General features: G+C 40.3%; 1 protein-coding gene across 2 annotated transcripts; it reads right to left on the bottom strand.

The window, feature by feature from the left end:
• Positions 1–1958: 1958 nt before the first annotated feature.
• ptpn11a (protein tyrosine phosphatase non-receptor type 11a) lies at positions 1959–26680 on the bottom strand. Of its 2 annotated transcripts, none has more exons than XM_049604461.1 (16): positions 26325–26680; positions 24587–24709; positions 19205–19399; positions 18474–18666; positions 15650–15769; positions 15460–15573; positions 15261–15357; positions 15092–15171; positions 14716–14874; positions 12172–12303; positions 9862–10016; positions 9690–9757; positions 9437–9588; positions 9224–9342; positions 8446–8551; positions 1959–6270 (listed from the first exon to the last, which is right to left on the bottom strand). In XM_049604461.1, the coding sequence occupies exons 1-15, from the start codon at positions 26336–26338 to the stop codon at positions 8482–8484; spliced, it is 1791 nt and encodes a 596-aa protein (XP_049460418.1). In that variant the 5' UTR covers positions 26339–26680; the 3' UTR covers positions 1959–6270; positions 8446–8481. The 2 variants fall into 2 exon arrangements, with proteins under 2 accessions (XP_049460418.1, XP_049460417.1); XM_049604460.1 differs by having other exon boundaries at positions 15074–15171; positions 26325–26679.

The following is a 26680-nucleotide window of genomic DNA, read 5'->3' as shown; positions in this document are numbered from 1 at the left end:
ACATGGATGCTTCACACACAGAAGATCTATACAATCAGCACAGTTTCAAGATTAGAGTCACCAATTCAGTATCTGACCAAATGTCTCCCCTTCTGTTCCTGAGATATGACGTTAAAACATGATGATGTCACAGTCAAGCTGACCTTTGACCTTTTGACCTTCACTGTTTTATCCTGTTAAACATTTGTGTCAAGTTTGGTCGTAAGTAGTGTGTCAGTTTATTCTTCAGTCTGAGTGGACGTTTGTGTCAAATTTAAAGAAATTCCCTTAAGGTATTCTTGATATAACATATATAAAAATGAGGCAGACATTGTCACAGTGACCTTGACCTTTGACCACTAAAATCCAACCAGTTAATTGTTGAGTTTATACTCAACAATTAAATGTTTGTTTCAAATTTAAAGAAATTCCTTCAAGGTATATGACCTTCGACAACCAAAATTCGAATCACTTTTTCTTCAGTCCACATGGACATTCGTGCCAAATTTTAAGAAATTCAGTTGAGGCGTTCTTGAAATATCATGTTCACAAGGATGGGATGTACGCACCAACAGACGGACGGACGTACAACCCAAAAATATAATACCTCTGACTGCAGCCATCACCAGTACGGAGGCATAAAGAAAATCTATCAGTTAAATTCATCATTAACTTTGAGATATGACATTAAAACATGATGATGTCACAGTCAAGCTGACCTTTGACCTTTTGGATATAAAATGTCATCACCTCATTATTTTATACTGTTCGACATTTGTGTCATAATTAGAAAATGCATTCTTAAGTTATGGCCAAAAACATGTTTCGTGAGATCACACTGACCTTTGACCACAAAATTCTAATCAGTTTATTCTTCAGTCCAAGTGGACGTTTATGTCAAATTTAAAGAAAAGACAGACAAGGTCACAGTGACCTTGACCTTTGACCACTAAAATCCAACCAGTTAATTGTTGAGTACAATGTTTAAAATTTAAAGAAATTCCTTCAAGGTATATGACCTTCGACAACCAAAATTCTAATCACTTTTTCTTCAGTCAGTGTGGATGTTTGTGCCAAATTTGAGGAAATCCCCTTGAGACGTTCTTGAGATATCGTGTTCACAAGAATAATGCAGACGCAAGGTCACAGTGACCTTGACCTTTGACAACCAAAATGTAACCAGTTCATTACTGAGTACAAGTAAATGTTTGGGCCAAATTTAAAGAAATTCCCTCCAGGTATATGACCTTTGACAACCAAAATTCAAATCAGTTTTTCTTCAATGAGGACATTTGTGCCAATTTTGAGGAAATCCCCTTGAGCCGTTCTTGAGATACCGTGTTCACAAGGATGGGTTGTACGTACGAACAGACGGATGGACGTACAACCCAAAAACATAATACCTCTCGGGGCATCGGTGGCTTAGTGGTAGAGCAGGCGCCCCATGTACAAGGCTGTTGCTGCAGCGGCCCGGGTTCGAGTCCAGCCTGTGGCCCTTTGCTGCATATCTCTCTCTCTCTCTCTCTCTCTCACACACTTAACTGTCCTGTCCATTAAAGGCAAAAAATGCCCAAAAAACACATAATACCTCTGACCACAGATATCGCCAGTGCAAGGCAAAAAAGAAGCTATCAGTTAAATTCATCATTAACTTTGATTATCAATCGTTTTGTCTCTTTTTGGGAAATGATTTACAGTGTAGGAAGGTAGAGAGAGAGTCTGTCACCATAACTGCACAAAATTGGACAAAACGATTGAGGAAAGGCAACCAGATGTTGTTGGGGAAGGACAAAACAAGAGCATAAATAAATATTTTAAGAGGCACAATATTATCATATGTGTATCATTAATATGATTAGAATATTTTATCACAGTTATCATCAATACTGACATCACGACACGCCTACTGGCCATCAATCAAGCAACACTGACCAAACAAACGTGTAAATAGCACAGTAAAAGAAACATATAGACACGGTCTTAATGAGGCATGAGCCTGCCATTTATTGTTATTGAGGAAGTTAACATGGTTAACTGCATTGAAAGTCATACAATAAAACCTCTGAAGCTTTGTGAGAGGTCCCTCCCTGTGTCACAGAGAGAAAGCTGTAGGAATATACATACAGTATATCTTATTGGCAAGTAGATATGTTTTAGTAAGTACATTCTCCTCTACCAGGTACTCATGTACAATATACATGTTAAAAAATATAGTTTGTTTGCATTGCGATCACCTTTTTTTTTTTTTTCCTTTTTTTGTTCAGGATGAAAGAATTCACATTTAAGTGTTACAGGTTCTTGAATGGCGGTGGAACTAAAGAGCACTGTCTTGTTTTTTTAATAGCTATCACATACACATAGGCATATGCATAGAAGGCACGTCTATGCATCTAAAATTGCTTACATGATAAATGGAAAAGCAGTTTTATCATCTGGGAAGAAAAACAAAAGAGTATCCAAGAACGTGTAAGGCTGATAGGCAGCCGCACTCTCACAACACACACACACGCATACGCACATCCTCGCACACACAGGACACAAAACACCACAAAGCACGCACTCCACGAAACATGAGACAAGTACAAACTCATCCCTTTGTGACGATAAAACTGCATACAGTACACCACACTACAGAAGATCTCAGTCAGTGGATGGCGTTCACCCGGGAGGAGAGGAATCATTTCAAAGAACACTTGCTGTGAAGCAGCAGCCGGGCGTTAGCAGACGTCCTCCGGTGGGAGGAAGCAGCCCCCGAAAAAACACTGATTTCATGATTTTCTTTTTAAATGTTACAGAAAGAAGCTGTTCAATCCTGGATCAGTGGTTGTTGAGAACTGTCCCTCAAGGCAAAGAGGAGAGCCGCTTCTTTTCCTTTATCTCAACAGAGAGACTCTGAGTCAGCAGTGAGTTCGATCTCGAGACTGCAGCTTCTCAAGGCGTCGTGATGGGAAGGCTTGACGAAAAGAAAATACTTAGGCCACGCGTTTGAAATGAATGTTGTGGATTATCACTAGAAATAACAATGCAGATCCAAAACATCAGACTTTTCTAAATACTGCTGCTGATTGTGAAAATGAAGCTAAAGGAATAGTTTGACATTTGGGGAAATACACCAATTTGCTTTCTCACCAAGAGCTATTTAAAAAAAGATCGATACTCAAGATACTGCAAAGATAAGACGACTGATAGAAAATTAACTGGCAGAATTATTTAAGTAAATTTTACGCAAAAAAGCCAAACATTAGCTGGTTTAATGCTTCTCAAATACAGTTTGACACCTTTCGTTGTCATGCCTGATAATGAACTTAATAGCTTTGGATTTTTGGACTGTGGGTTGGATAAAACCAAGATGAAACCAACGCCAATGCAGATGTGCCAAAACTGCAGTTCCTCTAATGGCCACTTGAGGCTGCCTCCAAAAGCGAGTCGATCCCCAGAAACCCCCATGTTAAAATGTCCAGCTTAACAGCAGAAACAAACATGTTTACAGCCTGTTACAAAAACGGTTTTGGTCTCTATCGCAAATTTCCAAGTTCATGACAACTGTACAGGGGGTGAATTATTTTATATAACTCACCTCTTTGTATTTCATTAAGGCTTAAAGTTGCGTAATATTAAGGGCGTGGCTGCTGTGAGTACAGATGAAGATGATTACATAGGGCGTTTCAGTTTTGTCTGACATTTTACTGACAAAACAATTAATTCAAAAAGTAATGGGCAAAGTAAATGAGTTTTGGAGAAACTAGTTGGTGGATTTTGTTATCTGTGGACAGAGTCGGGCTATCTGCTTTTGCTTGTTTCCTGTCTTTAAGCTAAACTCAGCTAAGCTAATCAGCTGTATATATAGCATACAAGCATAATAGCAGGGTCAAATCTTTTCCCCTGAAGTCTTACAGTCACCTTTGGATAGAGCCAGGCTAGCTGCCTCCTCCCGTTTCCAGTCTTTATGCTAAGCTAGGCTAGGCTAAGCTAAGCTACCTAGCTTTATGTTTAGCATACAAACACGAAAGCAGTATCAACCCTCTCATTGAAAATGGCTATTTTTTCCCCCCGCAGTCTTGGCGTCACCTTAGGACAGAACCAGGTTAGCCGTTCCCACCAGTTACAAATCTTAAAGCTAAGCTAAGCTAACTAGCAGTTTCTTTATACTTAGAACGCAAACACAAGAGCAGTATCAGTTTGCTCATTAAAAATGGCTAATTTGTCTTCCACAGTCTTGCGGTCAGCTTTAGACAAAGCCATGTTAGCCGTTTCCACCTGTTTCCAGTCTTAAAGCAAAGCTAAGCTAAGCTAATCAGCAGTAGCTTTACATCTAGCATACAAACATGAAAGCGGTATCAATCTTCTCATTTAAAATGGCTATTTCTCCCTCTTCAGTCGTGGTGTCACCCTTGCACAGAACCAGGTTAGCTGTTTCCACCAGTTTCCAGTCTTGAAGCTAAGCTAAGCTAATCGGCTATAGCTCTTTATTTAGAACACACACACAGTAGTGGTATCCATCTTCTCATTGAAAATGGCTGTTTTTCCCCTCTCAGTCAAGGCGTCACCTTTGCACAGAGCCAGGCTAGTTGTTTCCCCGTTTCCAGCCCTAAAGCTAAGCTAATCAACAGTAGCTTTATATATAGCACACAAACATTAAAGTGGTATCAAACTTCTCATCAAAAATGGCTATTTTTTCCACCCACAGTCATGGCGTTACCTTTGCACAGAGCCAGGCTAGCTGCCTTCCCCTGTTTCCAGTCTTTACGCTCAGCTCAGCTCAGCTCAGCTAAGCTAATCCGCTGCTGCCTGTCGCTTCATACTTAGCTTACAGACATGAGAGTGGTATCAATCTTCTCATGTAACTCTCGGCAAAAAGGCGAATGGGCAAATTTCCCAAAATGTCAAACTATTCCTTTAAATGTTTAAGTTTGATTAACATGAACAGAAAGACAAAAGAAAAGTGTGTCTGTGAGTGTTAGTGTGTTTAAACTACTGAACCCAGCTGACTATCACAGGCCAACAATCTCTAACCACAACAATGACTATCTATAGTGCCAAAGCTGAGAGGTGTGTGACTGCTTCCTAAAACAGTGACTCTTAAAAATTAAGTACATGTGGTGCTCAAAATAGGCAATGGTACACAAAAAGGCATTTGTCTTAAAAAACAAAAACAAGAAGAATGAAAAAAAGTAATATGCACTTTTAAAAAAAAACTTAAAAAACAAAGTTTTTTTGGCAGCCGTGCGTCTGTGGCGACGCCTGCAACTGAGATACACAACAGACTCCCCTGAAATCTTAATATGTCATCACACTGACTCTGACATAGAAGTGCAGGCGTGAAGAAACTTCTGTCTAAACCCCAGGTTACATTATTTATGAATCCACCAGGAGAATCAAGGCTTGACTGTAACTGTTAATGCTGCTAAATAAAAGTGCAGCAGTAAGGGCATTCGGCTTGAGCTCAGGAATGGTTTAACTTACAGACTCTGTGTAACCCCCCCCCCCCCAAACAAAACAAAACAAAACAAAACCAAACCAAACCAAAAAAAAAAGCATATTAAACCCATGTGGACGACAACAAAAAAATTCACACTCTGAACAGCCTGAATTTAAGTTTCTCTTCGAGGCAGTTCTGGAGCAGAAAAAAAAGGAATTCATGTTCAGAAGTCAGTGGATTACAAATCAACAGTAAATATGGTGTCACACTACAATGCCGATAGTTCTTCATTCAGAAACGTTACTCTATAGAACAGTGACAACTAGACAATAATCACTGGAAATTTCGCCTCACTGTTGTCCACATGTCCTCGTTTCCCACCATGTAAAAGGCTGAACAGGCCGAATAGAGACTTCTAATTGGCTGAGAGATGTGGATTAAATCATTCGTGGTTTTGGCACAGGCCTTTGTCAGAAAACTCCTCACTTCAGTCTACAAACAATCTACATAACCTTCCTTTGGTTAATTAAAATAAAAAGAGATGAGCAAAGGTTAGCTAGGTTTTCCCTCTGAGGAGAGTGCTCTCTGTTTGCAGCCCTTGTTTGGGGTGAGATTTACAAAGGCTAAACCCAGAAACTGTGGTTTAGTAGGATTTAGGCTTCTCAAAAGGCTCTTCTGATGATCATCACAGTGGTTTAGAATTCAACTAGAGGGCAAATGTTCATGTGGGATGAGTGAGAGCAGGAGGACCCTGGTGTCTGGTGTCTCTCACGTTTTTGTATGTGTGTGTTTTTCCATTGTTCCATGTCATTTACGGTCAAGTCTCAGGCGTCAAGGTGTGGCTGGCGAAAAAACTGTCAGGTATCAAGATCCTGGAGGAGACAGAGAGAAAAAGAAAAATGTTAATGACTGTATATTCTCAACAGGGATGTTGGAGGTGCAGCTGCCTCTCCCCCACAGGGCTGTAGGCTCCATAGGAGTGTTAAAATGTGTTTGTCTTGTTGTGTTATTGGGAGCCAGAATAGAAGGAGTCATGGCTCAAAACCAGCCGCCACTGCCCGTCAACAAAAACAAAGACAACTATGGTTAAATGTGATAAGACCAAAGGACTGGACGGAGGCCATCATCAAAAATGCTCACATGTGCAGCGCACACTTCATATCAGGTTAGGGAGAAAGTATTTCCTGTTGTAGGGATGAATAAGGTTATGTGTATTAAGGGTTATCATGTCCACCTCATCAGAAACTGGGGAGGGATTAAGAGGAAGATTGGATTTCTCTGGAACGCTAACTTTTTAGCACATTAGCTAACGTTAGCTTCCATAGCAAAACAAACAAGTGTGGTCCTCCTTTGTAAGATTGGCTTCCTGTGACATCATCCATCCACTGAGTGAGAGCATACGGGTCGGCCAGTCTGGTCCCGTTGGTCAGTGTTTACTAGGGCTGCAACGACTAGTGGACTAATCAATGACTAATCGACTATTAAAATAATCGGTGACTATTTTAGTAGTCGACTAATTGGCTTGAGTCATTTTTCATAGAAAAGTACTATAAAAGTACCCAAAATACTCTTACTGCAGCTTGTTACATTGAAATATTGGCAGCTTTACACACTCTCCCGTGACGGTGAACTAAAACCCGATGACGTAATTTTGGGGTTTGGGAGAGACAGACCGATATTTAACAACATTTTAACACATTTTTCGATAAAATGATTAGTCGACTAAAGGCCCATTTATGCTCAATGTTAAATACAGATCCGGATACGGACGGAGCCTTCTGTCCGTGCTCCGCATTGATTTCGTCCGTATTTCTGCATGTTTTCATAAAGCTTATGGATACGGGCCAAACGGAGCAGTACCATTGGGAACCGTGGGGGCAGTGTTGCTGTCACTACCCGATACGTAGCTCTAGTGAGACACGAAGAAGAAATAACAATGGCGGTTATCGAATGCCCCAGCGGACATCCGAAAGTACTGGAAATGATGCTCATCGTCAATTTCTCTCATCGGCAGTACTAGAGACTTTGTCTTTTACGCAAGAGGTACATTATCAATATCTCCTCCACAGTCATCATGTTTGTTTTTGAGTTTGTTGTTGTCATAAACTTTTGACTGAGCTGCCCCCTGGTGGATATATTGGCTAACATCCATGCCAGTGTAAAGGTCGCATGGAAGAATGTGGGCAGTGACGGTAACATCGTTTGAAACGGACGTATACATTTTCGTACATAAAGGGAGCATAAATGGGCCTTAACCGGAGAAATAATCGTCAGATGTCTACTTATTCAAGTAACACTGGCGGTCCCGGAGAGTGAGTGACCTGACATGGTGCGTTGGTAAATTCAGTCTGACGCTCTACACTAAAATGAGAGCCCTGTTGGTGGAAGAAACGGAGTGTTTCTACATTTCTACATGAATGAACCAACGGTTAAGTTAATCACACATTCACTCCGCTCGGCGCTCTGCTGCTCCATCTCCACAGACAGTGTCCAGAGTGCGCTCTGCCACTCTGAGAGTGCGCTGCTCTGGATAACCCAACAACCCAACACTCAGAATGAGTGTTTCTGAACGCACCACTCACATCATCTTCCTCCATCGTCTAAAACAAGACAGGTAAAATAACCCACTCTGCCTTGCCTGCATAATACTTTGCATCTGTCCCCCTTATATAAAGGTCGTTTGTGTGACACCAAACAAAAAAGAATGGTAAAGTAGAAGCAACTGCAATTTGTAAAGGTAAACAGTATTTCTTGGTTGAAAAATCATTTTAAAGCCACTTGAGGGCAGCGTAACAAGCTAAAAAAAAAGCTTAAACTTGATCAAACGTGATTAAAAACACATCTGGCGTAAGGGTGAACATGTTAGCAAACAGGAATGAAACTAGTGCTGTGGACATGTACATTATCCTGAACTTACCATGTGAGCTATTATAGTACCGGCCATTCAAACACCCCCACTGCCTTTATCAATATAATTCCTATCTTTACTTGAGATTCTACAGTCTCATATTGTGATTTCTATATGAGCAGCTTGTCATTTCATTTACCTGGAACTGATAGAGCACTGGGGTCAAAGGTGAATCTCATCTGTAGCTCTTCTGCTGCTGCATCAGACCCACGTTCTCATACACTCTGGAGCTGTCGTCCCTCATCCTATAAACACACACATGCACTTTAATGACAAGCTACTGACGAGGCTTTCTTTACAAGGATGCAAACAGTTATTTAAGTAAGGGATAATGCCCGACACAATGTCCTTTATCACTTTTTAATGGCTGACATGGAGGCGTGAACCGTCTGACGCACAGCAGAGGCCAATAAAAAGTGATCATGGACTCCTTGAAGGACATCATCCCACTTATACCAGTGTAACTTGTGCTTTCTGCAGTCAAAATCTCAGTTTCCATGCTAACACCTGAGGGTCTGTCTAATACCTGGAACAACCATTGCTACCCCGTAAGGTTCTTATACAAAAGAAACTTTATTTAATACTCCAGTAAACAGGACGAACCTCAGATAAACTTGCAACGGGAGATATTCTACTCGCCCATAGCATGAAACCCTTTGGCCCAGCTATTAGCCAGAAAGCCAACGTTATGCTAGCAAGATTCAAAGTCAGTAACACTGCACACAGTTGACAAACAGTAAACTTAAGTTGACAGTATGTTAAACAAGAAGACGAGCTCGCTATCAGCCATATCATCGTCCCCAAAATCAGTATCAAGATTTCCACGAACAAACAATACACCATGTGTACTGTTACTGTTAGCTGCCATGGTATCAATGCAAGTTAAACAGCTGCTCTTCACGGACAGCTTTACTTACTCTGTGCAGGTGGGAGTAGGAATAGGAGTGCAAGGAGGCAAAGGACTCTGCTCTCCTCCAGTCAGGTCAGACAAAGAGTACTTAATGTTGGTGTACTCGCGCCCTTTAATCTTACTTTTCTGCAGAGGAGAACACAGAGGCTGGTTAGGAGACAGGAGCAGGAGAAATAAAGTGAAACAGGAAAGAGTGATGGTGGCGTTATCTGCGTCACACCTGCTCCTCCTCTATGCGTCTCTGCAACGTTTCTATGTAGTGCTGCACAGCCATGTAGATGAATCTGTACTGCGCCTCAGTCTGCACCATCCCAGAGCGCTGAGAACGGACCATCTGGATGGTCTTTGGCACGTCGATGTCGCAGTCCACCCCTGCAGCAGGACAACAGTATCATACACTGATAACAGCCTCAGCACTGGTGATGTAAACACAGTGACACTTGTCATGATCAGTGTAAATTTACAGGACTCACCTTTTTCCCTGATCACGTCTATCAGGATGTCGATCACTATAAACGTTCCTGTCCTCCCGATCCCTGCACTGAAGAGCATGAGAGACAGTCTTTGAGTTAGCAGGTCTCCTCTGTGACCGTTTGTGTTGTCTGTTACAGAGGATCTATGTCTAGTTTAATCAGGTGTGTATACCTGCAGTGTACCGCTATAGGCCCAGCGTCCAGTATGCTCTCCTGCTTCAGGTTGACCTCCTCTAAGAAGTCGAGCACACCGCCGGGGTCAGTGGGGACTCCGTGGTCCGGCCAGGCCCTGAAGTGGTACTGCCAAACTGTGCGTTCTGTGTTCCCCTGGAAAACACGCGAAACAAAAACGACATTCAACACGCAGAAAGAGCTTCGTTACAGTTTAATTAATCGTAATCAACACATTAATACTGAGGTTCTTGAAAGCATAAGGCTGGAAATCTATCTATAGTTTGTAAAGGTCAACAAATCCAATGAAAATAAAAAAAAAAAAAAACAAACAACAATGTGTCTAGGATTTAATATTTAAAACTTTTTCAACAATGTTTGGAGGCTGGTTGCCCCACGGCAGCTTTTGTGGTAAATATGGCAGCTGAAAAAATGTAATGAAACATGCTATACTACATACTCCTTATGTCACACAAGTCAATTCATTTGTTGTCATTTTTCCATTTATTAAAATTATTATTATTTTTTTTTTTAAGATATTTTTTGGGGCATTTTTTTGCCTTTAATCGACAAGAAAGCGAAGTGCGAAGTGCGAAATGGGAGAGAGAGAGGGAGTGACACGCAGCAAAGGGCCACGGGCCAGAATCGAACCCAGGCCGCCACGGCAACAGCCCTGCACACGAGGTGCCCGCTCCATCCGCCAAGCCACCGACACCCCTATTGACCAATTTTTTATTTGTATTTACATATATCTGCTTTTAATTCTTATCAATTTAATTTATTTTAATTTAATTTTTATTTTAATTTTTTTTTCATTCTTGTCTACTGGATTTCCTTTGGCTGGTCTGGCTCTCTCTGTTGGTGGGTGCGGTTATCTTTTTTGTCTTTGTTCGTTCTATGTTTGCTGATGCTCTGTACATTTTTACTGAATTATCAATAAAAATACCTTGCAGTGCAATTTATGGAAACGTGGCAGTATCTTTGGTCGGGCTCTAAAACAGTGTTCCTATGTGCAGTGCGAGACGCTCAAGGATGGCCGTTGTCTTGGTCTTGTGATCAAAGACAATCTGGGATGAAATTCCGACAGTGTCAGAAATTTGGGATGACCATCTCACTGTATGACTGCTGTTACCACCTCCGTCTACTAACCAACCAATAGAAATGCAGCCTGAAATGATGCACAATGCTAAATGCTAGCAGATGCTAATAAATAGTTATTAAGAGCTGTCGTTGCAAAATTGGCCACAATGGGTCTTTTCCTCAGCCATGACTGCATCCACATTCTCCTCCTCCTCCTCCTCCTCCTCTTCAGACTTTTTCAACACACATAAATGCTGCTATAGAAGGGCTTGACTCATGTTAGTTGTATGTTGTTCAGAAGGCGCTGTCATCGTACAGTCTGCAGACATCAAACCTGATGGCATACCCACTTTTATCAGATCCATGTTGCACAGTGTAGCTGCACTAAACTTAGAAGTCGGCTAAAATCTCACAGCCTGTAGGAGGCTTTAGTCAGCCAATTAACATTTTATCAAATGTGACTCAAGCAGGAGAAAATAGTACATTTGTAGGGGACTATTTTTATCTGCGTATTAATACACATCTGGTGCTCCAGTGAGCATTTCCGGCTGCAGGAAGGTGTGTGTGTGGGACTGAGTCAAATTTAACTACAATGCCTATGTTCATCTTTATAAAAGGAACATGTCACCCAGTGCAGCAATGACTCATTGACGTGCTTTAAATAGTTTTTTGGACAACAATGGAGCTTTATGGTACAGAGGAAAAAATATATAAGGCTTTGATGCAAACACAGATACAGTCATTGTTGGTGTTTGGTCTTTTTGTGGAAGGGATTTTGTCATCTTAACATGTGAAAAGCACTTTTTTTTTTTTTTTCAACTTTACAGCTCACATGGAGTCCATTTTAAAGTAGCCCCAATTCATTAAAACACTGAGATTTAAAGTTAATTGAAAATTCAAACTCAAACACCCTTCATTTGATCTGCAACACATTTACTAAACAGATATTTTGAGCACAAGCAGCAGTAATGTTGGAATCTGTTTAGTGCTGCTTGTAAACTACAGCAACACAATGTTCATTAAATGTTCACTTCAACACCACTAGTGCCATCTAGTGAAACTGCATCTCCTCACTACAGAGTGGATTTAACCATAGGTTAAGAACTAGTAGACATCATTACGACACTCATTGGAAATTATGTTCCCCAAATCTGAAAATATAAATTCCAAAAAAAAGGAGATTTTCTGAGCTTCCACTTCATCTACATGTAAACACACAAACACGACTTACCTGTCCAACTTTAGACAGCTTCAGTTCTCTTAAGATGTAGTCGTGTGCCGCCGTCTCTCTGACGTTGCGAACGCGCATCGCTCCGTACTCCTTCAGAGCCGACATGTCCGGCCAGTACTTCACACATTTACTCTGTTGGGACACAATAACGTTCACTTTGACATGTTTCCTCTGATGCTGCTGGCTAACGAGCAGAGGTGGAAGAAGTACTCTGATCTTTTTAAAAAGTAGAAATATTATGTTACAAGTTCAAGTCCTGCATTTCGGTAAGTAACTATTACTCAAGTACAAAAGTATCAGCATCAAAAATATACTTAAAGTGCTAAAAGCACTCACTTTGCAAAACGACCCATTTCAGAATAATATATTTCATATTCATTGATTATAATTATTGATGAATTAACACTGTAGCTGATAAATGTGGAGCTCTTTTTCTACTTTACTTGAGTATTTTTATTCTATGCTACGTCATACTTCTACTCTACATTTCAGATAGAAATACTGTAGTTTTTACTCCACTACATTTATTTGTCAGTTACAGTTTACATGAAAGCATATAATACGATGCTGAAGCAACGGCTTTGAGTATCAGCCAATACCTGATACCGATCTGATACCATGGTAGACCTAAAAAGCTATATACCTTTACATGTAGAACAGAAAAGACTAGAGGCATCAGGCATTGATGACTACACAGTTCTTTCCTAAGATAAAATGAAACTATTTATGTTTAACAAAAATAAACAATTGTTCAACAGCAGTTGGAATAGTGTGAAATACCTCCACACAGCAGAGTCTCTCCTTCACTCCATGACGTATGACATAGCTCATGTCGCAATAGATTTAAAAGGGAAAGGATCGCCTCAGGTATAGGTTGCATTTTCCAATACCCGATCCATCTATTTGGATGATATCGGTGCCAATATCTGATCCAGATATCAGATCGGTGCATCCCTAAGCACTATACTACTAGTACTACACTACTACTTCCTCCATGGTCAAGCACCTGCATACTTGACGGATCTGGTGTCCTTTCACTGTCCTGTCAGGTCACTGCGGTCCGCTGAAGGCCACCTACTCACGACTCACGATTTCATAGCGTTCCAGGCAAGTCACAGTTTGTTTACGATCACTTCTGTCACCAAAGGTGGCGGTTCCTTCCTCATTTGAGCGAAACGGAGGAGGAGAAACGGCGCTTAAGGTCACAGATGCTATTATACTTTTTATTTTACGTTATCTCTGTGTTGTGAAACATATTTTGTATTGATTTATTCTTGCACTGGAAACTAGCTGTTAGAGCGGCTGCCAATAATACGTTAACATTAGGGTTAATTTATCTCTATTTCTCACCGTGTATCACCTGCATCAACACCGCTTCCACAGGGATGCCATTGTTGTTTAGAGGAGTAAGGTCATTGTTACCAAGTTGTTAATTGTTAATCGAGTTACAGGTTGCCTGGAACGCAGCATTAAATTGTCTCCACATTAACGAACTACAACATTAAAATGCTCTCACATGTATTTGTTAGTGATAAAAACACAAGAACATCATATTCTATACAAAGAAACTGAGCCATTCTCCATGTTGAGTACTAATTACTTTTGGTACACTTCTACTCCCCACGCCCACCGACTTATTTTTGTCTTTTTTTAGGGGGGACAGGGGATCTGAAGGGGGAGACCGCAGGCTGATACCATCTGTTACACAGATTTGGTGCTAAACTGAAGTGTTTCTTACTGCTCAAGAATTTATAAAAATTGTCCCTCCAAAATAATATCACACTAAAACACCACAGCCTTGAGAAACACCACAGAAAAATCCATGCTATTTTTAAATATCCCATGGAGAGAGACTCTCACTGCAGCCTGTTCTATTTTGTTGTGAAAATGTGGGCGTGCAGCCTCGTTCTGTGGACGATAAACCAGGTGCAGACTTCCATCTGTGTCACCGCTGATGAGGAAATGCAGCGAGTGCTGGACGGAGCAGTGAGTGACAACAACCCCGCCCACATTTAAGAGGACTGTCTGAACACACCGAGAGTCTAGGTACCATGTCTGAAGGCTTACTGCTGGTTCCTGAGGTGCTGGGACTGACGGGGGTCTGGGTATCCATAGAACCCATCTTCATTCAGATATCTTGAGGTTCAAGGGACTCTGTGAAAATGGCCATGCAAGTGTTTTTCTGCCAAAATTTAGCTCAACTTTGGAGCAGTACTTCGCCTTCGTCCTGACAAGCTACCAGTATCTTCACTCTAGCTTTAACACAGCCCTCCACTCAGCCTCACAGACAGTAATGTAAGCTGAGAACTCCAGTGTCATAGACTGGAAGGGGTTAAGTGCATTTTGCTGATAATGCTTGTGCACTTTTATGTCAGTAACATTTTGAATTGAGTATTTTTAGTCTGTGGTGTTTCTTCTTTTATTCAAGTAAAGGATCTGAGTGCTTCTTCCACCACTGGTGAAACCTGATATTAATACACTGTAGCTGCACTGGAAATATATTGATGTTTCAAAATCAGAGTCAGGTACGTCTGTTGTGCTCACCTTTCCCCTCTCCACCTCTTTGGTGGTCATGACGATGACTCGTGAGTTCTCCTGAAACACCATCCTCCAGAAGTCACTGATGGTGTTCTGCAGACAGCCCTGAGTGGCGATGTAGCTCTTCTTCACCTTTGTACTGTTGCACTTTGGGTCCAGCTCAGGCTGCACACACACAAACACACACACGGTCAGCTGAGAACTGAAAACACACAACACATGGAGTCAAAACAAAAACACTGACCACACATGGAAGAATGACTGATCAACACAATTCAACATTTTCAAGTGTCAAGTACAGGATAAAAAGTGTGTGTGTATATATGTGTGTGTATGTGTTTCCCTGAGGATGAAGTGAGTTTACCATGACAGCAGATACTACCATGATGATATTGGCGTTGATGTAGTCAGAGCCTGGCTCATTTGGGTCCCTGTCATTCAGCACCACACGTGTGTGGTCGACTGGAAACAGAAACAAAAACATTTTTAAAAATCCCCTCAGGTGAAAGTGAAACGTTGTTATAGTGAGAGCCGTCGGGGTTTTTCCTCACAAGGCAGAATGTTCTTGTATCTGTTCTTGTTTTTGTTCTCTGCTCTCTGGCCCTCTTTGCGACTGTAGAGCAGTTTGCACTCTTGTTGCTGCAAGGTCTGGATGGAGAAAAGAGAGGGGAGTCAGATCTCTGCGTGACACCTTAGCGTGCAAACAAGGACAGGTGAGCTGCGGCGTGACACAGTGACAGAACCACTCACCTCAAATTCTTCCCAGAAGCCCTGTTTGACCTTGTCAGTGGCCTCCGCTAGTTTGCTCAGCTCCCGAACTCGACTTTCAATCTCTGCAGCGTTAATACGGGTAGTGTTCAGGGGCTGAGGAGGAGAGCGAGAGTCAGTACCAGAATTTACAACTCAGGAAAATGCTGCCTAGCTAACGGTAAACACGTACCTGTTTGAGCTGAAGGACAGTGCCCAGAGTTTCCACCATGGGGTTCTTTTTGTAGTGCTCTACCAGGTCGGTGAGGGAGTCAAACTTCTCCCCTCCGCCCACGTCGTACTTCAGGTCATGCTGAAGAAGAAGCAACAGCCATATGAGCGAACATGTCTCTATTTTTTAAAAAAAAATGTGCATGAACAAGAAACACAGCGACTCAGAAAAACCAGACGACACGTTTACAGGCACTGCAGCATCCTGAGTCAGGGTTCCCACACATTTTTTCCAATCAATTTTCACCCCTTTTCATAATATTTCACCCCATTTCCATCACTTTGTTAAAGTAGTTTAAAATGAGTAGGACTATATAGAGCCATACGTTATTAAACATGCACTTCTTGGGCATTTGCAGATGAGACAACTGTTAGCACTTGGAATTTTACTCGCTAGTTAGACATTTACGCCGCCATCTAGCTGCAAACGCCAACAGACCAGACTGCCACGCACAGTCATTTGGCAAAACGTCAAGGCCACGTCTCTTTTTGGGGACAGAAACTGAAGATCCTGACGTGTGTTTGGGTGTAAGTTTGACACATCTGTATGCATTTATTACTTGTTAAACAGTTAACAAGAACGTTTCCTCAGAGCACAGATGTGTGTCTGAATCTTCCACTACAGGAGCTCAATGACCTGTCACTTCAGGTGTACCCGTCTTCACAGGTTCTGCTTTTGTTTTCACTGTACTCCACTTTCAGGATGAGTTCCTGCACCTAAAGTTAGACGTGTCTCAGATGGTAATGATACTAAATCTCTCTGAATCGAAATATCAAAATGCATGTTTTGCTGCCTTCTGTTACTTTACATTTGTTGGTTTTAACTGGTGATTTTTTGCACAGTGATGAAGAGTATGCAACTAGCTTAATGACATTTCACAGTATGTATTTTCTTTCATCGTGGAAGTAAGCGAGGCAGTGTGACCAAATGACACTTTGCTATATTTTATTTTCTCCTGAAAAGGCTCAGAAATGATTGCATTCATCACACAGTCTGTTCTGCAGCAGATTTTTCTTCCCCATTGTCTGATTTAGGTCAGAATTCAGCAGACAGTTTGATGGTTCAGAGCAGAGCGAGAGCAGGACAGGCAGCTGTTAATGTGGCCTTTAGGGCAACCACCTGTCCAGAGGGACGCAGCTGGCTCTGGAGAGCTGGTCAGTGGGGTCTGTTGACCTCTTACTGCCAGTGGGGCTCTTACATTATTTAATAATACTGACTTTACATGTCAGTATGTGTTAAGATGAAAGAAAATCAACATTAGACACACTTATTCCATCGTAGTCTGTCCCACAACGGTACCTGACTATCAGACGGTGCAAGAAAATGATGACGTTTCTCTCTGGTTGTCAAACTAAGAAGCTAACTAATAAGAAGCTCCGGTTCAGTTTTAGTCAGACTATGGCTGGAATGATCTCGAATAAGAGGATGCATCACTGTGTGTAATGATCTCTCCTCTCCTTCACATGTACTTGAATTCACACAAACACAACCTCATTACTTGTCCTCCATCTTGTGCAACTCCAAATCCATTTGGAAGTCATGTTCCCATATTTACACCCCCTTTTAACCAACTGGCATGAACACAAACACACCTTCACACACAAACACACTTGACCCACAAGACAAATTTCAGCCTAGGGCGAAAACTGTGGACGCCAAAGGGTGGGGGAACTTTTCTGGACCGACTGACCAACTGACAAAGCAAACTATGGAGCTGCTAGATAAGTCTGAAAAATATTATCAAAATGTCTGGAAAAATGTTAATAAAATGTCGGAAAGAAATGTTGGTAACATGTCAGATACAATTATTAAAATGTCAGAAAAAAATGTGATAAAATGTCTCAAAAATATTAGCAAATTGTCCAAAAAAATGTCAATAAAATGTCGGAAAGAAATGGTAACATGTCAGAAAAAATGATTAAAATGTCAGAAAAAATGGTCATAAAATGTCTGAAAAATATTGTCAAAATGTCTGAAAAAATGTTAATAAAAATATCCGAAAGAAATGTTGGTAACATGTCAAAAAAAAATATCAAAATGTCTGAAAAAATGTTAATAAAAATTCTGAAAGAAGTGTGTGTAACATGTCAGAAAAAAAATATCAAAATGTCTGAAAAAATCTTGATAAAATGTCTTAAAAGTATTATCAAAATGTCCCAAAAAAAGTCAATAAAATGTCTAAAAGAAATGTTGGTAACATGTCAGAAAAAATGATTAAAATGTCAGAAAAAATGGTCATAAAATGTCAGAAAAAATCTTGATAAAATGTCTGAAAAATATTATCAAAACATCAGAAAAAATGTTAATAAAATGTCCAAAACAAAGGTTGGTAACATGTCAGAAGGGAAATTATTAAAATGTCAGAAAAATCTTGATAAAATGTCTGAAAAATATAGTCAAAATGTTCAGAAAAATGTTAATAAAATGTCCAAAAGAAATGTTGGTAACATCAGAATTTCTTTTTTAAATGTCAGAAAATATCTTTATAAAATGTCTGAAAAATATTATCAAAATGTCCCAAAAAAATCTGATAAAAATGTTGCAGCTAAAAGTTAAATATATGGAAAACTATAACATCAGTGAGTGTCCAGTAAACTAAATAAACAGCAACAAAAACATCTGGATCCTTGCAGTGACACAGCAGCTCATCTAAACATCTGTATCAGTCAGTATCACAGCATTAAAGAAATTTTAATGTCTCCATTTCTACATATTCTGATGTAACAGAGAGGACGTGCTGTAGAGAGGCAGGGAAACTTGAAGGTGCTGAGAAGCGTGTAGTTACCTGGCAGCGGATCATGACGTGAGTGACTTTGGGTTTGCTGTCACTGCTGTCCGTCTTGTCATCTCCTGTCCGCACTGACAGAACAAAATCCCCGGGGTGGCTCTGGCTCTCTCTCACCAGGAAGCTGCCGTTCTTCCCTTTCTCCGTCAGCAGCTTCTCTGCCTCCCGGCCCGACAAGTGTCCGTGGAACCATCTGGCAAAAACAACCACAACAGCGAAATATGTTTCGACTGGGTTCGACTCATGAAACTCTTTTTGCACTTGTTATTGATGAGACATAAGCAAGGATGTTTATTGTTTACAAGCACAGTTAATCAAGGGCCAAAGACAGTACAACAGCCCTACAGTTAAGTGTTTTTTTATTATCGTTACATGTTACAGCTTTTTTTTACGTGGGAGCAAGGAGCCATGTCCAATTTCTTATAAGTTTGGAGAGTGAATATAAAACTTGACTTTAATTCAGCATATCAACACCTCAGAGAAAAACTGAAGGCGCTGGTTTTAATGTCATTATGTAGCAACGAGAATGTTTTTCTGTGAGTTGCATCAGCCTCCTCGCTGCTGCAAGGAGGCAGACTCATATAATAAGTGTGTGTCTGTAAATGAACATAACAAGAAAACTAAAAGAATGTTCTCTTGCTTTCATATTAAATGCCCCAAATACAGCTAAAGCTGAGGAACTAAACTGTAGCAAAAAACTCTGAAATCTGAACATGTATATTTCTGCTCACCTCTCTGACGTTGGGTCCGCACAGTTGAGCGGATACTTGAGCTCAATGACGTCTCCGTTTTTCTCTTTCAGCTGGCCGTGATGCTCCATGTAATACTGCACCAGCTCCGCCAGAGTGGCAAACTTCTCCCCGCCATAGAGGTCGTAGTAGTCTCCTGTGTTCTGGATCTTAATGTGGGTGACAGCTCCATTTCGCCTGCAGGGGGGAAAAGTACATTCATTTAGAGAAATGCTGCCGTCAGGGGGTAAAAACATCATCATCAGGGACACATAGAAATCCAACAGGAAGCTCATGTTTCTTCAGAAATTCCAATTAACTTGCAGGGTTTAACACCGCGGTTTTCTTCGGGGTCAAGTGGGTCAGAAAACTACTTGCCTGGAGTCAGCTTTTATTCGCTCCTAAACAAACTGTTTTATGTTACAGCTGTTATCAGATAACAACTAAGACTTAAGTTAATTGTCATGTTAATTGTCAGGTTGTCAGAAAGTTGATGTGCCCATGGAAAACCCTTTTGTCCACCTTGCTCTTAAACTTTTGGAAAACTGCGCAGTATATAAGAGTTTTGGCCACATCCTCTACACCACCCAACTAACCATTTCCAGGGTAACTGAAATGCTCACTTGCACTGAAAGTCTGAAAAAATATTAATAAATCACTGAAAAAATGTCCAAAAAATATTATTAATATGTCCTAAAAAATGACAATGAAATGTCTGGAAAAAATGTTAATGAAAGGTGTGAAAATTAATAATGCCCGAAAAATGTTAAGATGAATGAAAAATATTATTTAAATGTTTAAGAAATGTCTAAAAAAAATTAAATGTCAGAAAAAATGCTGATAAAATGTCCAAAAAATATGAATAAAATGTTCGAAAAAATATATTGAAATGTAAAAAAAAAAAAAAAAAAAAAAGGGTCAGAAAATGTCAAAAAAAGTTGAAAACTTGTCCTGAAAAAATGATCAAATGTCAGAAAAAAAGTTGATAAAATGTCTGAAAATGATTAATAAAGTGTTAAAAAAATTATACTGAAATATCCAAAATAATAATAATAATAAAAAATGTCAAAAAATTGTTAATAAATTGTCTGAAAAATATTAATAAAATGTTTGAAAAATTATACTGAAATGTCCAAAAAATGTTTATAAATTGTTCTGAAAAAATGTTCAAACTCAAGCTCGAACTTCTCCTTCACTCATCTCTCTTTGCAACTCTGAACAGAGATGAGAAGGAAGGGAGATTACGTAATCTTTAGCGACCTCCATCATCTGCTTCACAAAAAACCCCAAACGTGTCTTTTATTCTTTTCTACCACCTGCTCAGTCAGGCAAGTGAGTGGCTAGATTTACTAGCCTAATGTCTGCAGGTGAGCTCCCTGCCTTCGATGGCTTTTTTTCTTCCTCTAAATGCTGAGTTTCTTTTTTATCTTAAGCATCCACTCCAGTAAGTTTCCTTGGACGCTTTTTAGAATGTTCCGCCATAGCTTCCACCATACTCCGAGCTACTGCTCCTTTGCTATGGTCTCTCCCATCCTCCCGCCCCCTTTAACTCTGGCTGGTTAACGTAAGTGCATCACTTCTGATGTGCAGGAAAGTCGCCACAACTTCAGTATACTGCAAAACTTGGAGAGCTTTCCCTGGCAGCAATAGGCTGAATCAGCATTGTGCCTTGTGTGTCACAAACATGTATTTATATGGATATACTCCAGTTTTAAATGTAGAAGACTCTAAATAAGTCAGCACTGCAGAGTCACAATGAGCTCATACTTTGACAGAAAATCACAAAAATATCTCAGTGGGCCGGTCCAACATGACACCTTATGACCTCATCTAGAGGGCCGCTTCTCAGATGAGAAGACTTCCTGATTTTATTCGTCTTATGAGACTTTGAACTGAATATCTTTGGGTTCTGAACTGTTGGTCGGACAAAACAAGCACAACAAACCCTGACCATTGCATTTGACTTTATTGTCTCTCTTGTCCCACACACGCTTTGGTGAAGCACTGATCTTCGCACTCTTTAAAAAAAATGAAAGATAAGTTGAATTTTAACTTCATTATGTGAACTGCAAATATTCTGTTTCCTCACATGGAGAAAAGAAGTGCAGAGTGTTGTTGCGATGCATTCCAGCAGCGCTACACCATATCATATACCAACGATTGATCGACTAATCAAGACAATAATCCTAATTTGCAGCCCTACTGCATCATTACAACACATTATCTTATGCTCCAGCCCTTCAGATGCAGAGTACATTTATTATGATTAAAAGAAGCTAAGTGATAGTTAAACACAGAGTCACAAGAACACTCACAACGTAAGTGCCATCTCTGTTATGTGCATGAGGTGTGAGAGACAAAATGAAAACTAAAAATATTTCAAAGGCAGAGCGATGGCGCTGACATTCAGTTTCTAACAGGAAAGCACCACATCTACGTGACACAAACCAGATATAGACAGTACGAGCTGTGTTGAGTCATCGTAGGTGACCACCAGTATCTCGGAAAATAGAAAAAGGAGAAGTTGTGGCAGATCTGAAGCTCAGCAGCATGAAACTCTGAATGACTTCTGGTTAAGTCTGGCAGAATGAGCACAAAAGGAGACAGACGTGTGCTGGTCTGAACCAGCAGGGACGAGTCTCCCTGTGGAAACGTCTCCGTTTCCACCAGAGGAGCATGACTTGTTTTGTTTCCATCTGAAGTAAATATGGTGTGAGATGAGAGACTGTGCAGCTCAAATATGAGACTGGGACAAAAATAGCATTGGCTACATCAGCTAAACTGAGTTAATGATACGTCATCTTAAAAATTTATGACTCGACAGGCCCTGAGATAAAAACCACAAACTTTTTTTTATTAGCAAAAGGCTGCTCTTCCTTCTTTGGTTAGTGCTGGTTTGCCACTGTCATTCAACAGACTGCAGGCCTAAGATGGAGCAGAACTCACTGTGGAGACCTTTTTATTAGCATTATGACAGCAACATCTAACAATGTGAATACTACAGCACATTTAAAGAACATATAACATGTCACTTTTCTGCATTAAAATGACCTAAAACACCCCATTTTAATCAAGGGGACGGTTTGTGTCATCTGATTGTTAGAAATCGACTTTCTATCCAAGTTTAAGGCACATTTTTACAATACGCTTTTTAAATCTTGGTCATTTTTAACTATATGTTTTAAGCAGATGAAGTATTTTAGATTTTGGAGGTCTGGATATAAAGTCATCAGAGACATTAGCTGAGTAACTGTTAGCAACAGCTCAGCTCCAGCCCCTGTCGTGAAAAACAGCATCAGAGAAACACCAATTTTTGACGTGAAACTGCTTCAGTCAGTGTTTTTATCAGTTTAAATCACCAGGTCTATTTGTTTTGGAGAGGAAGAGGCCTCTGCAGATAATTTGGCTCTTGATTAAAACTTCCCAAATGTCTGGATCTTAAGTTACTGGAGAAATAAGTTGAGCAACTGTTAGCAGCAGCTCGGCTCCAGCCCCCGTTGTGCCAAACAGCATCGGAAAAACCCCAATTTTTAACTTGAAACTGCTTTATTGAGTGTTTTTACTGCTTTATATCACCTGGTCTGTTTGTTTTGGAGAGGAAGAGACCTCTACAGATAATTCGGCTCCTGATTAAAACTTCCCAAATGTCTGGATCTTAAGTTATCAGAGAAAAACACGAGCACACCTCAGCAGGAGCTAGACCTGCAGCCCCTTCTAAACAAGCCAAACAACATCACAGAAACACTGATTTTTAACATGAAACTGCTTTATTCAGTGTTTTTACTGGTTTTAATCATGAGGACTGTTTGTTTTCGAGAGGAAGAGACCTCTGTGGACGATTCGGCTGAATTCTAACCAGTAGAAACTGACCACAATGACAGCATTGCTCCATCTTGTTTTTTTACATTTTGATCGAGCAGCAGAAAATTATGTTGTACTTTTACGGCCTCATTAATTGATTTTGTCGGACCCTGCAAACACAACACATTTTACCATCTTGCAGTTATGTCAAATGTGTGAGCAAACATTTGACTTTTTACAGAGCAATGTCATCATTCATGTGAAGTTTTGTCTGTGTCCACCTGATAAATGTAAGTCCAATATTTATTCTCCTTTTAGCTCCACCAACTCCTGAGTGAAACATCTGGCTATGAAGCAGCTAGTCGCTCACTATGTCTGTTTGTGAGGTCGTGTACAGCTGAATTATATAGTGATTTGATCTACTATTTTATAAAACTACTGATTAGTGCAGCAGTACATATGACAGCCAAAAGTAGGTATAATCTAACATTCACAAGTCCAACACTTTCCCATCTCACCCTGCTGATGCTTTTTTATCTTGTTGCTGGCTGTTAGTGCAAAATCCCTGTTGCTTACAATATGAATAGTAATAACTGAGTTATATGGACGGGACATTCAGTTGGTCATCTGGTCCTCGGCATGTCATAAAAACATAGTGGCCATTTTTACTGCAGTGTTTGCAAATTGATGTAAACAAAGATAAAACATAATTAGAGAACATTTATGACCTGGATTTACTTTGTGTCCGGGGTTAGTGTCTCTTTTATTACCTTTATGTTGACGTTTGGATCACGAATCACATCTTGAGAGCCCAGTACATTTATAACTTGTACTTGTTAGTGTCTATTTTATCAAAATATAAAGCTTAGTTTTGACTGTTAAATAAATTCAACACTGATACTGGTAACAACACAAACTATGAAACAGCAGCTTCTATTCAGGCCTTACAGACACACCTGCTGAAACACATGCAGTCAAGACCCATAACCAGGCCCCTACGCCTGCAGAACACTGCAAATTTTAGAAATATGAATGCTGCTTATAGAACTCAGCATGTTGTCTCAGTCTCCTCCACCTTCCTGTGCATGTGTGTGACAATCGTGTGCTGTTTTCAGTGAGCAATAAAATCAAGGTTAGTGGTGTAGTGAGAAGAAATGTCAAAAATAACATTTACTGTTAACAAACTGGCAAATAAATTTTTGTTCTCTCTACCCCATATTGAACCTTCCATTTTAATGGCAATGTGTCCCACATTTTGTTGATTGACTTTTCCAACAAATGTTTTTTCTTGAAGTATTCATGATTAAATTAAATGTCTGATTCAAAGTTTCTAAAATCTAAGTAGATCTTTAAGCCTGCTTGAGGTAATTACAGTCTTTAAATTATTGTGTGAGGTTATTTTTGTTCTGGATCACAGCTGAAAACAACTGAAAACTCCATAGATTTCGTCTGGGCCTGCACACAGCATAGAAAAGTGTCATTTTAACCATCACCTGTCAGGTACAGTCGTAAAGAGCAAGAGAAAGTTAATTCAAAACTGCAGACACAGTATCATACATCCCGTATAGTGTACGTTGTACTTACCGTACTGAGAGCGTAAAGTCTCCTGGATTGCTCTTACTAGGCCTGGCTAAAAAGCTCCCATCCACTCCACGTGTCAGCAGGAGGTTTTCAGCCTCCACACCTGTGATGTTGGGGTGAAACCACCTGAAAGGAGGAGGAAACAATCATCAGTGTCAGTGTGGAGTGCAGCGCTGTGTGCAAATAAATGTACTGCATTTCATTTCCACCGGATGATCTGAGTGTCTGTTTAGGGTGTGCCTTATTGTTATACACGATAATACGGGTTTTATTTTTAATATGATATGAAAAATTAATATCATGTTTCATATCATGACAAGCATGGCTGAAAGTGAAATTATTAGCAACTCCTTGGTGGTTCCAGTAAAAAGAGGAGCAGCTTCAGTAGTGTGGAATAAACTGTGGCGTCCTGAATGTTTTCCTTCTCTTCGCGCTCAGAGGGAACTCATTCAGCGGCTCCTCTGGCAGCAGCACAGCGTCTCTCCCTCTCCTCTCTGATTCTGTCAGAAACCTTTGGTGATGTAAACCTCCGTGAATAAACTCCATATCTGTCACAGGTTACGGCCTGATGATTAATCAGGAGGAGAAATCAGCTGTTGATTTATATATATATATATAGATCCCGGGGGACATTTTTTGTATTTGGGAGCTGTTTAAATCTGTAATTTGTGGTAGATTTTATTTAGTTGAACTATTAATATTGTGACAGAATCTGAATCTCACTCTGAGTTACTGTTGAGAAATGAGAGATCAATTTAGTTTTTACTTAAGATTTGAAGCAAACTATGAAACTCTATCACTTATTTTGACTAATTTGTCATATTGTCAAGAACATTATTATTGCAAAACTACCCTGAAATATTGTGATATTAGTTTTGTGCATGCTACGTTTTCTAATCCTGAAATGTGGCACATTTGACAGTTGCAAAAACAGAAGTTTCACCATTAGAGCAACTTTCAACTTTATTGTTCCAGAGAGGAACCTAGCCTTGAACTTCACGCATAAATAAAACACACAAAATTATTGCAAACATGAAACTCTCTACATTTCTATTTCTCTTTTTTCTGTCCTTTTCATTGAGGCTGCTTTGTGCCAAGCCTTTTGGTTCATTTCTGGGCTTCATTCAGACACAGACTCAATCAGTGTTTGCTCTGTCTTTGTTCACAACTGTCTTTACACTGCTGGCTGCCTCCCTCTGTGAATATAGTACCCCTCAGTGTTGTGTGTACAAGTAGTCTGTACTCTGTCCACGTCTTCAGTGCTTACTATTTATCTGTATTTCACTTTCTGTGTATTGTGTGCACAAAAACACAAATGCAGATTATTTCTATGTGGAAACCTAGTTGGCAGTAAACCTGATTCGTGTTGCTGAGGAGGTTCCGTAGTCTTTAACTTAGATGTATGGTTAATTTAAACCGTGTTTGTGCTTTGTTTAGCTGATATTGTCATTGTGTTGCTCCCCAATGTAACTGTACTCCTGTAACTACTTTGTGCTGTGAGTATGTGACAGATAGTAACGGTGTTTACTACCCTACACATCCTCTGACTGGGCTCTAACGTTAACTTGCCGGTGTATGCTAAATGAAGCGCTCTTTAGCTAACTAGCTATTCGGTTTTTTTCCAGAACCGTCGGCACAGTCGGTGCTTGCTCACGGACACGGCAGCATCCACACAGCTGAGTTTAGTTAAAAGTTAGCTAGCTCAGCAGCTAACACAACCAGCAGACATTGTTTTCCTTACCTCCGAGATGTCATTTTTTCGCTCCTCACTTCCTCGCTGGCAGTTAGCAGTAGCTACAATTAGCTGGCTAACGTTTCCGACCGTTTCCGCTTCAATCACCGAATAAAGTGCTTCATCGGTTCACACCCGGTCAGAACGGGCACCGAAATCCAGGCATCGAAACAAAAAAATTTTACGCGTTACAAAAAAAGTCTCTAGGCCTCGGCCCCGGAGACTTCACAGCAAGTCGATTATTGGACGTCACCAAACATGCGACAAAATAGAGGGTACGCGGATTTTTACACCCGGAGCGGCCGGTCCTCGCCGCCGCTTTGAGGCTTCTCAGTAAAGCCGCGGAGCTGAGTAGCTCGGCCCGT

The sequence above is a fragment of the Epinephelus fuscoguttatus genome, linkage group LG18 (genome assembly GCF_011397635.1).
Source record: "Epinephelus fuscoguttatus linkage group LG18, E.fuscoguttatus.final_Chr_v1".
NCBI classification, from domain to species: Eukaryota; Metazoa; Chordata; class Actinopteri; order Perciformes; family Serranidae; genus Epinephelus; species Epinephelus fuscoguttatus.
The sequence above is the reverse complement of the archived record's forward strand: the minus strand, read 5'-3'. Positions and strand labels throughout refer to the sequence as shown.

Bases quoted from the DNA above. Each gene is read 5' to 3' on its own strand.
- ptpn11a (XM_049604460.1), bottom strand. The intron at 15,358-15,459 runs GTGAGTGGTTCT...TTCTCCATCCAG, and splicing joins GCTTCTGGGAAGAATTTGAG to ACCTTGCAGCAACAAGAGTG. The intron at 14,875-15,073 runs GTAAACTCACTT...GTGTGTGTGCAG, and splicing joins TGGTAGTATCTGCTGTCATG to CCTGAGCTGGACCCAAAGTG.